The sequence below is a fragment of the Anneissia japonica genome, unplaced genomic scaffold (assembly GCF_011630105.1).
Source record: "Anneissia japonica isolate Jap-2015-1 unplaced genomic scaffold, ASM1163010v1 scaffold9939_len101691_cov114, whole genome shotgun sequence".
Classification (NCBI taxonomy): domain Eukaryota; kingdom Metazoa; phylum Echinodermata; class Crinoidea; order Comatulida; family Comatulidae; genus Anneissia; species Anneissia japonica.
This window is the reverse complement of record NW_022717498.1, coordinates 39,101-51,027: the sequence shown is the minus strand read 5'-3', so window position 1 is coordinate 51,027 and position 11,927 is coordinate 39,101. Positions and strand designations below refer to the sequence as shown.

Here is an 11,927-nt window from a genome sequence, read left to right as displayed (position 1 = left end):
TCTCCTGACATCTAGAAATCGAAATTTTTCCGGGGAACCCGGACCCTTTATCTTTGGAGTTCATTGATTAATTGAATCATTTTCAAGGGGGGGGGGGGGGGCCCTTGAATTTTGAAGAATTTGAAAGGCATTAAAAGACATCACAGAAGTCGGGGAAAGCTCATTTCCCGTCACCTAGGAATCAAAATTTTCCCGGGGAAGAACCACAGGACCTCCCCACCCCCACCTTTCTTTTTTGGATTTATCGATTCATGGAAAAACTACGTATGCAACTTACTCAATCTTTTTTTATGTATGTACTGTATGTATACACACATAAGGCCTATTTACTGTAATAACAATGGGAAAAAAATTATCTAACCGTTTTCAAGAGTGGAAAACCTTGAATTTTGAAGAACTTAATTACTTTTAAGTTCTCCAAAATTCAAGGTCTTCCTTGAATCAAAGCCACAAGGTATTCTCCACAGTGGCATAATCACCGGGGGACAGGGGAAAAATATCCATCTGTGGAAAGTCTTTCCCCATTGAATGCCCTTTTCACCCGGGAAAGTGCCTGAAAATCTCAAATTTTAAATCGCATATTTTGTTGAGGTAGGCCAATTTCCTCTAAATATTGCACATTTTAGGGAGTTTTGATCAATTCCGACGAAATTAGAATTTAAAAAACAAAAATTTTTCGCAAGCTTCGCGCGCATTTTTAATGTTAAAGTTTGTGCTTGCTCTCCTTTGCCTTCTAAGTTATAACACATAGTCCCAAACTCAAGAAAGAATATTTAAGATAGGCCTAGATCGTTTTACCTAAAAGAAGGGCCTCAATGTGTAATGATTTTGAAAGAATATGTTTATAATAAATAAAGCCATAAGGAAAATGCTTATATTCAGTTTAAAGAAAACGAGTGTGGCCATATATAACATAAGAGCATTTCTTGTTGAGGTAGGCCAATTTCCTCTAAAAATTGCACAATTAGGGAGTTTTGATCAATTCCGATGAAATTAGAAAAAACACAAAAATCTTACGCAGCTTATAAGTGGGGCCCCCCACTTTGAAAAACGTTCCGCCGGCCCTGTATATAAATCACAATACTACATGCGTAATTTAAACACTAGTCAAATCTTAAATGAGAATAATAACTAATAACTTGATCTATTTTTGTATTTTCCAATGAATAAAATTATAAGTTTTAGTCTAATAATCCTCAGAATTTGTTTATGCTCTTTGCTACGCTTCTCTACTACGTCACTGCTGAGCACGTATTTTGTCCAGACACCCCCCTCCAAATTTTAAAATACACGCTGCCGTTCTCCGCCCACTTTCTAAAAATGCTGGATCAGCCCCTGAATTAGACCAATATACAATACTGGATGTAAGTTCAAATTTAATAGAAAACAATCTCTACCTTTACGACGTTTCTTTCCAGCGTGTGAAGATGCAACTTGAGAGACTGTAATGAAAATTACAGAAGTTGAGCCTAGTAATACTCTTAAAATACTTTTTAATAGTAAAATACACTGACAGGGGTGTCATTTTGAAATGAAATAATATTGTAAACAATTTACTATTTGATACATTGTAAACATAAACCTCTAGAATAATAGAAGTCACAAAAATATTCATGAAAAAGAATCAAAATTCCCTTGGGGAAACCACAAGTGAATGAAACTGGATGAATGTATATGTTTAATAATTTTTGTTTACTTATTTTATTTTATTATTTGTTACCTAGTTATCCCAGGCCCCTACCAGGCCCGGGCACTAAGGTCTAGAAGAATGCTGTTTATAATGCAATTTTGGTGGTAAAAGCTAGTTTTAAAAGCTAGTTTTAGGAGGGAATTTCTCCATGTTTTTGGCGTAGGCTTCATACACACTACAGCATGTTGTCGTTTTCTATCAAGTGTGATCATTAAAAAATTATGTGAGTAGAGTAAAAAGAATACAAATATTTCCAGCTCATCACTTACATTGAAAAGTTAACATAATGAGTAATAAAGTTATTAAATTTATTTATATTTATTTTAAAACAGCAAAATTATATTACGAAAGTCAAACCAAGTCAAACCTGCTTCGAGGTTTAATTTTGAATCGTAACTGTTTACACAAAAATATGTGCAAACCAATTTGGAGATTTAATTCCCATGTGAGTTGATTTGCCCAGCCATCGGGGATCGTGTGTTGTTCAATAATGGCTTTTAAATGGCTTTTAAAAGAATAGGGCCGGCAGGCGTGCGGACGAACAGACATACAGATGAATGAATGAAATTAATTAATTGGTTTGCCCAGCAGTACCCTAACCAGGCAGTTTTTCACAGTGCTTGAGAGCCCACCTTTTTGTTCAAATGTGAAAGTTACTTTAGAAGTTAACAAGCAATTTAATTGTGTAGTCATAGTCATCGATATGATCCGTCTGTAGTTTCATGCCTTGCATAAAATTCAGTGGGTGTGACAGGGACGTATTCAGGGGGGGGGAGCCGTGGGAGCCGCGGCTCCCCCCTTTGTACACAGTGTTAAAATTTTAAAGCTTATTCTTGAGCCAATACAAATTCTTTCCTGGGATCACTCAAAATGAATACTTCTAAACATGTAAATATGCATCAGTACACGTTATACATAGGCCTCATAGAACACATAGGCCTAAGCGTGATTTAAAAAAATCTTAAATCCATAAATTTCAGGCCAGGTCTTTTAAGATAGAAATGCGATACTGTGGTTCAATTTCATTTTTATCCTTTTGCAAGTTTCTTTAAATGTTTGTTTAATAATACTACTACTAAAAGTAATAATAATAACAATGATGATGATGACGATAGTAATAATTGATATTAATATTAATAACAATAAAGTGAAGAAAATTGTGCTAAATGCGAAAAAAAAGTTGTGATTTGTTGATCATACTATAGTATATATACTTAAAGCTTAGTAAGCTATAATTAGGCCTAAGTTGTCCTGAATATTAAGTAGATTCCTGATAAAAGATCATGAGAAATTTGTTGGCGTTTCATTTTGAATATAATGGTAATGTGATGATGATGAATTTTACTATATAAAAGTGTCATTTCCGGTCATCTCGAGAGTTACTATTTCCTCAAATTTTGGTTTACAAAGCAATGGCATAACCAGTGGGTGTTTTCATGGTGCCCAAGTACCCACATTTTTATTCAAATATGAAAAAGATAATAGTCAATTAATAGAAATACATGGCAAAGTAAGTTACTTTAGACGTTAACAAATCTCTAAATTGTGTAGTCATAGTCATCGAATGCTCTACCCCTAGTTTTGCACCCATAAAGTTCAATGGTTGTACTAAATTGTATTTAGAACCCTGCTTTTCAAAATCTTGTTACGCCACTGCCCAGATTAACTAGTTACCGTAATGTACAATACAGTTTTTGTTCAAATTTTAATAACAGCCACAAAAATAACAGACTGGATACCCAGAGAAAGTAAAAGAAGGAGAGGAAGACACAAACAGATACAGAAAGATGACTTGAAAACATAGAGGAAATATTGGTTTAAAGAAACATAGACAGAATGAGGTGAAGAGTTTAGAGGAGGGGCATGTTCAACAGTGAAGTAAGAGTAATAAAATAAGACATAAATGTAAGCATTATCTTACCACTTCCTTGTCCTGAGTTTGATGGTGGCTTTGGAATGTCTGAAATATTATTCAACAATTGATTAACAGTATGTTAAAAATAATATTATTATTATAACAATAGGCAACTTGACATGTTTAGACATGGAAGACCTAAACAGTATTGCAAATGCCCAACTTATACGTGATTACTGTATTTTAATAAATGTAAGCCATATAAAACTAAATACAATATTATCAACTACTCTAAATCATTTCAAACAAGAAGAAAAAATTACTCAAAGCAGCATTTTACAGTACAAGTAATCAGGATGGGGAAAACTGATGGCATCTTAAAATTATTTTTTTAATAAGAGCACTTTACATCTAGAAAATAGTCTGAATTGAAAGGGAATTATTTCACACCCTATATTAAAGCATCCACACTGTCAATGACAGTGGTAGTAGCAGCAGTAGTAGTAGATAGAGTCACAGTAGACGCAGTAACAAATAAAATGATAATATTATTATTAAAGACACCAATGTAAACATTATTTATCTCACCACTTGCTTGTCCTGGGTTTAAAGATGGCTTTGGAGTTTGAATGTCTGAAACAAAATTAAACAATTGATTACTGGTACAACAAATATCAATTTATTTATTATTTACCATAATAAATAATTTAACTCATAAATTGGTTGCACATTTTTGAGATGTTAAGACATGGAAAGCATTTGGAGATGTTAGGACAAGGAAAAGCCATATAAATGCTATTTTATATGATCATTGTGTTTGATATACAAATAGAAATCATAATAACACAAATAAATATCAATAAACTACAAAATAACCTCATCCATCCTAAAGAACAAATCAATGCCAGTGAAGAGTGTGATGTAGTTTATGAGATAATTGGATGCCTGAACTGTGATTCAGTATACATTGGTGAAACAGGCAGGAAATTGAAGACCCGATTGGAAGAACATAAACGTATTGTCACCAATAACACAACAGGTTTGTGCACTAGAGCATCCAAAAACACTGAAACTGAGCTCATTTACAAATCAGCTACAGTATAACCGATCACATGGTTAAATACAACCACAGGGGTACCAAGCTAGAAAAAGTCCATTCCATCTGATCTGGTTAAATGAACTTTCTTAACACATTAAATTTTATTTTGCTGTGGATGGTGATACCCATCAGCATTGATGTCCAGGAGACAATTTATAATTAATAGTAACACATGGAAATATATTATGAATTTGTGGGAAGCTGGTTATTTTCCTTCAGATTCTTCATTGCGGAAGTGCGGGAGGCCGTCCCAATATCCGAGAGACTATATAACCATACTAACGACTGAAAAAATGCAAAACTCATACAAACAGAATCCATCTAGCAAAACATGAAAAGAGACAATGGATTGTACTGATTCTCACATGCACAGTATAGCCCAATCCAAACTCCTGAAAAACCAGAAAACTGGCAGAGGGTGCTAATCAAGCCTCAATAGTGTAACTAACAATATCTACCTCCTAAATATTCTCATCACACAGGAAGAAAATAGCTAGTTTACCAGAACAGTATACTACTGAAAATCAGCACATACCAACCAATATCTAAACTACTCATCCCACCACCCTCTCAAACACAAATTAATAAGACCAAACAGTGTGTGTGTGTATCATCGAACACTTCAAAGTGTTTGTGGGCTCTAAAAAAACAAATGTGTCAAAGTTCATGAACCAGCAACAAATACCAAACTGAATTTCAATGTCAAGAAAAGGTTTTACAAAACAAATCTGCCTTAAGTCCAAGCTTTTTTACCACCGATCAGGGGGTTCTTCTCAGCAAAAAAATTTTGTTGGAAAATACATACTAGAGGTACTCTTACTGTACAGGGCAACTTGACCTAAGAAAATAAATGGTTTTTACTATTAATTAGATGGTATGCCCTACTGTATTATAAGCAGATATGGTGGTGGGGAGGATTTTTGAGGGTTGGATTTGTTGGCCACCCTATTAAACCCCCTAAATCCACCATTCACTACAGGCCCATAGCCAGGGAGGGGGGTTTTCTGGGCGTGAGGTCCATGGCTTTTGGGTCTAAATAATGCTATAAATGTTTGTGTGTGTCTGGGTGGGTCTGCAGTGCATTAGTTGGGTTGGAGGACTTATTTGGGAAATTTGAAGAGGGGGGTTTGCCAGAAAAGTGGAGAGTTTGCTAGAAAAGTGGGGTTCTCCAAAACCCTAGAAACCCTCCCTGGATACGGGCCTGCGCTGCGCAAGATTCCTCACTGATTAAAGGTCTACTAATTCCAATTCGTCCTTCCTTTTCTGTGTGTGTGTCCATTTTTAAAACTCAACAGAGTTAGTAAATCTTTGATGCTAATAAAAGAAACTAAACTGAAAATGAAGGCTAAAGGTACTTTTAAAGTAAAATCGTTAAATGTTTAATGCTTCTTTAAATTTTACTATAAATAATTTTAATGTTAACACTTTTAATTTTTCAATGTGTTTTCATTATGCAAAATGTGTTGTAAATATCACTTTAATTCAGTATGCTGCGATCTTTTATATTCCAATGAAGAATAAAAAAAGAATTTTCTTGAAAATGAAAACCTTATTTTTTTTTTTTACTGGTACATATAGTAATTTGAAGGTTTCCAGTTTGTCTAATTCATGCCCTGACTGTGTCCCTTGATGATAATCTGAATCTACTGTAAATCAATTTGCATTGTTTTGTGAATTCTTTGTTTACTGTACGACTTTGCCCATCTCTGACATAATCACCAATTATTACATTGATATAAAATAGCAATTAAATTAATAACCTTCTTTGAAAACTTCCACAGCCTGTTGGAGTTTCAGGGTATTCAATTTCTCAATAAAAGCATCCATATTTCCTTCACAAATTATCCTGTTGTGCTCTAGATCCAAAATTAAACTCCATGTGTCTGCATACTCCTTTACTGGTTTGTTATACAATCCACTGATCTTTTTTATGTCTTCATCAATCAGTACCATTCCAAGCTTCATAACTTTTTGTCTGTGAGGTGTGAATTTTGAGATTATCATATCTTTGACATTTGGAAATGATGGAAGCAGGTTATCTTTAATTTTCCTTTCCAAACCATATTGCTTTGATATGTTTATCGTATCATAAAGAAGACTGAGATCTTTTAAGTGCAGAACGCCAATATCAATCAACGAATCTATCATGTCTATCACCTTAGCAGCCTTATTCAACTCAAATTTGTTTTCAAAGAGATCTCTGTACAAAACTTTGAGCATACTGATCCATCCACGCTGGTCATACCAATCCGAAAAAAATGACAACAGCTGTCTGAAAGCATCATCCGTGATTTCTACAAAAATAAAAAAGTCTCATTATTAATGTACCTGGAAAATACTCTTTATTTACATTAAATCGAAACTTAAATAAATTATTTTTAAATTTCATTATGATCAAACAAATAAGCATCATCATCTTCATCACTGTCAATTAAATTATCATTTGTCATCATCTTTATATCAGCATCATTTTCCTATTATTTACTGTAGGTTTTTTCTTAATAAAATTATTTTCTTATTCAAAATTATGAAATGACAACAATATATGTGTTCATGTTAGAAGGTTATTTATAGGTTACTGTATTTCTGTGGTTACTAACATACTTTGGAATCAAGATTGTTATAATAAGGTGATACCAAAATATTTATTTTTACTGGTAACATTGCTTTTAAGATAAAATCTTGTATTTTAAAATTTAAAGCCCTAAAAGAATAATAAAAACATTTCTGGTAATGGTATTGATCAAGAAAGCATTTGATACTAAAAATACATGTTACATTTCATCTTTCATCTTATTATTTATTTATCCAATAAACAGTTAAACAGCAATCTGAAAAATAAGTAGACCAGGACCAACCAAAGTGAACCCCATCATTTTAGCAATACTGGTGGGCCAATCCCAAATCACAGACAATATAATATTTAATCAAAAGGAAAATAAACCTTTCACAGAAAGGAAGGTGGATTCTCTAGAATTGTAGCATCAATATTGGTCCTGCCAGTTTGTCCTATACTTGAGGCAGCCTAATGGTAATCGAGTGAAAGAAAGCTTGAGTCCAAGATTTTTGGTTAAAAAAGCACAAATGATCAGTATGCCTAGAATTAGCATTTATGCTATCAAGGAATAACAAGAAATTATTCCCTTCTCACATACAAAGAGAGAAATGATACATCACTGGGCATGATGTTCTTTGAGAGCAAGTTGATCATTTTCTTGATTAGTTTACCTTCCATTTGTCTTTATTGCCTTTAACCTTTCTATTTCATATTGATCTTCCTTTCTTCATCATAACATTTCTGAAAAAAAAAATTTCTGAAAAAAAAAAAAAAAAACAACTTAGATACTTCAGAGATTCAAGGCTGGGATAATATTTTATAGCTACATATCTAATTATTGTACATTTGCACAACCCATGTAGGGGGGAAGGGGGTGGGCACAGGGTGTATGAAACAAAATTAGGCCTATTATGGAAATATTTTGAAGGAAATTCATATTGCTAAATATATTAAGCAAGACAAATATAAAAAACACCGCTATATATAACCATGGACCTTTAAAAATTATAGGTCCTTGATAAAAACATGTAATGTATTCAATCATGGTGAATAACACTAACACGATGAAGACATGTTTACCATCTTTAATGACAGCCAAATACAGTGGCAGATTCTGAAAGTGTCATTTCCGGCTATATTGCAATAATCCTCAACTTTCTTACCTCAGCCCCAACTTTGTTGGGCTGAGCAGTGGCGTAATGCCTATGCGCTCTCGTTCGGTGGTCCGCAGGGCCCAAACCCATAGGATCTTCGAGCCAGCACCCTGACCTAAAGGTTGATACAAACAGCATAATAATATGTCTAACATCAACTGTAGGACATATAAATTTTTGAAAAAAAAATGTCTGTGAGTGCTATTTGTGGACATCTAAAGTTGCCATAATCATTAATTTTGTGACCTCAGCCCCAACCATAGTGGGACTAAAATGGTACAGACCCTCCATCTGTGAAAGTCCCTCCTGGATTCGCCACTCATATATTATCATGTATTTAGTCGTTAAAAACATGTAGAATAAAATGAAAAAATTATTAAAAACAAGCTCATCTAAAATCCTATAATGGAATTGACTACTGGGACCCAAAAAAGGATCCTAGTATCAGAAAGCAATAGGGGCCCCCACGAGCGTTACGCCACTGGGGCTGAGCAAATCCCTATTCCACTGAAAACTAAATGTTCATTTTTGGTATTTCAACCCACTTAGTGGAACTAATTTAGTGCCATGTGGGATGCATCCGCACCTGCAATCTACGCCCATGTGCTGAGGCAGTATATATTATACTGTACCCTTTATCTGGGAAAGTCCCAGGTGTGGCCCCATCTATTTCAAAATTCTGAATCCAACATTAAGATATCCAAAGCTGTAGTGAGGTCAAAGAAATCCAGTAAATGTCAGGAGCACGCATTTGGAGCTGAAGCATTGGTACTGTATTTGATGAATTTGGGGTGGAAGTGGTTACCCCTAAAAAATATGATTTTCCACTTTTTACAAACCACATTAACAATGCTATATACAAGAGAAATATTTTCCTGTTTTAATTTCTAAATTGAAAGATAAGCCAAATCTATAAATATAATAAATAAAACCTGGCCAGTACTGTGGAATGTTCACATCTAACAAAATAAAAACATTGTATTTATTCTGCAAGTGTGAGGTTATTGTATAATGAGAACAATGCTGCTAAACGACATCCCAAAATTTGTTTAATTTTAATGCACTGGTGCTGTTTAAAAAGGTCAATCATTAGAATGGAAATGGTGAGATCTGACCTCAATATATAATGACAGAGGAACCCACACTACCCCCTACCAGGGGTAGGGTGAGACCTAATAAATTAACATTACTCAATTTTGTGATCGGACTAAAATTATGTTGACAGATATGATTACTTTTCAGGGGCGGATCCAGAAATGTCCAAAAGGGGGGGGGCCGGAAAGTTGGGCCGAGTGAGACAACACTGTCGTAGGGGGTCCGGGGGCATGCCCCAGCGAAATTTTTGTGTTCTAGACGCCTGAACATAACATTTGAGGCATTCTTGGCCATCATTTTTTTCTTTTTCTCTCTTTTTTTTCTTTTTTTACCTCCCAAAAGGGGGAGCCGGGGCAGGGCCGGCCCCCCCCCCTAAATCCGCCCCTGCTTTTAGTTTTTTGGTAGTTTGGTATAGGCTAGGCCTATTTACAAGTTTATATCAAACCCAGTGGAGTTCATTTATCTGTGATTATCGGACTAGGCCTACCTAGCTAGGAAGGAGGGCTCGACCAACCTGCCTAAAATCTATCTTCTCTCTCTTGGCTAGGCCTAGGTAGGCTAGGGCCTAGCCTAGATATGGTAGGTCTAGGCCCTACCTACAGTAGGCACTAGGCCTATATCAAAGAGAATATTCAACGCATCCTGACTAGGCCCTAGGCTAATGCACTTATGCACACTACATCCAAAATCAAAAGATACTATATAATTTATTTGCTATATTGCATAAATGTTATGTAAACTAAAATGACTATACTACCATGGTAATGTCTGTAGAGTTACTTGAGCCTGGGCCATAGTTAGTTAAACCATGGGGGTATTTAAACTACAAAAATCAATCAGGAAACTGACCTCCAGCAGAAAGGCGCGTCGTTGGTTCCAAGTTCCAACTTGCTACTGGCTTCTCGAAGGGAATTCCCCTTCTAAATTATTAGCGCCCTCACAATTACTGTACAACAAAACAACGTCGCTAAAATAAAAGTGTTAGCTACAAGATGGTCAACATTTACAAGAATTAATTGTATATATACGAAGTAGCACATGCACTAGGTTCATTGGTCAAGTAAAACGAAACGAAACGATTACTTTTCTCTGTTATGAAAGTAATACATACTCCAAGTATTGAAATACACGCCATCGTGTTTGTTATTTTTATGTTATTCTATTATTATATTATTACGGTACCGTCTGTTATTATCAGAATTGTTTTTTCATGTATGTCTAAAATAAACTATAAATGGATGTCAATCTCTAATGAGCATAGTTAATATGCTATTATATATTTCATATTTAAATATGCCACTGTGATCGTTTTGATGTCAAACAAGAAGTTAAGAAATATTGTACACTTTTTACCTAAGATTACCTGGCTTGACTTTAATGGCACAAATATAAGAACTCATAAGATTCGGAAATGTCAAAACAATTCGACCACATGCAGCCAATTTTGAAAAAATTATTATCAGTGATGATGTAATGCTACTGGCAAGCAGGATATTGAAATAAAAGGCGTTGATATCAAATTAATACGGTATTTCGGTCACGCACATCTTTCATAATCCCCAGCAACCATATGAAATGCCATAAGACAATGCTATGCAATGCAGATGACATCCTCCTACTTAGTTCAACCTCATCTGGACTTCAGGTGCTAATTAACTATGCCAATAAGAATATCGTTGAACATGGTCTACGTTTCAACCCTCCTAAACATTTTGTTCTCTCCTCTGTAATTTGAAAAATAAACCCACCTGGTCTCTAAGCAATCATATTTTGTCATCCGTTGAAAACCTTACTTACATTGGTGTTTCTCTTTCATCATGAAAGGCAATCGTCATGTAGATGAACGTACAAGAAAATGTCAGCAGGCATATTTTTCTCATTACAGGGTGTCTCATTACAGGGTGTCGGCTTTTGTGAAGGTGGGGTCAATAATCATGGCCGGCGGAACCGCTTTTTGGCAAAAAATATATAATGCCTGTAGATTTTTGTATGATCGGAAAAAATGCAAGAAAAGAAAGAGGGAATTAGGAGGAGAAAGATGGAAAGAGAATGTTTATCCAGTCCCCGACCGGATCTGGGGGAGGGGGTCATGGGCCCTGACCCCTCCCTTGGGCAACAAGAAAAAAAGAACAAAAAAAGAATTTTAGACATACCTTTTCAGGACCCGTGAGCTGATCTAGGATTCAAAATTTTCCCGGAGAAGAACCCCCGACCGGACCACCCTTTCTTTTTGGGATTTATCGATTCATGGAAAAAAAGAAAACGCACGCAACTACTCATTTTTTTATGTATGTATACACGCATAAAATAAAAAGTGAGAAAAATTTACCTAACCGTTTTCAAGAGGGGAAAACCTTTAATTTTTAAGAACTTAAAAAGGCATTAAAAAGACCTTTCAGAAGTCATGAAAACTCATTTCCCGCATTCTAGAAATCGAAATTTTCCAGGGGGAACCCGGACTCCCCTTTTCTTTGAGG

General features: G+C 35.1%; 1 protein-coding gene across 3 annotated transcripts in view; it reads right to left on the bottom strand.

Moving 5' to 3' along the window:
- LOC117110337 overlaps positions 1 to 10,331 on the bottom strand; it is a 26,051-nt gene extending 15,720 nt beyond the window's left edge. The window contains exons 1-6 of one of the 3 annotated variants that reach the window (XM_033253018.1): positions 10,208 to 10,331; positions 7,873 to 7,958; positions 6,405 to 6,938; positions 4,134 to 4,178; positions 3,612 to 3,650; positions 1,398 to 1,442 (exon numbers count right to left, since the gene is read on the bottom strand). In XM_033253018.1, the coding sequence (XP_033108909.1) occupies positions 1,398 to 1,442; positions 3,612 to 3,650; positions 4,134 to 4,178; positions 6,405 to 6,938; positions 7,873 to 7,879 (670 nt within the window). In that variant the 5' untranslated portion in view covers positions 7,880 to 7,958; positions 10,208 to 10,331. The remainder of the gene's footprint in view (positions 1 to 1,397; positions 1,443 to 3,611; positions 3,651 to 4,133; positions 4,179 to 6,404; positions 6,939 to 7,872; positions 7,959 to 10,207) is intronic. The other 2 variants (XM_033253019.1, XM_033253020.1) reach the window with 2 other exon arrangements.
- Positions 10,332 to 11,927: the final 1,596 nt, after the last annotated feature.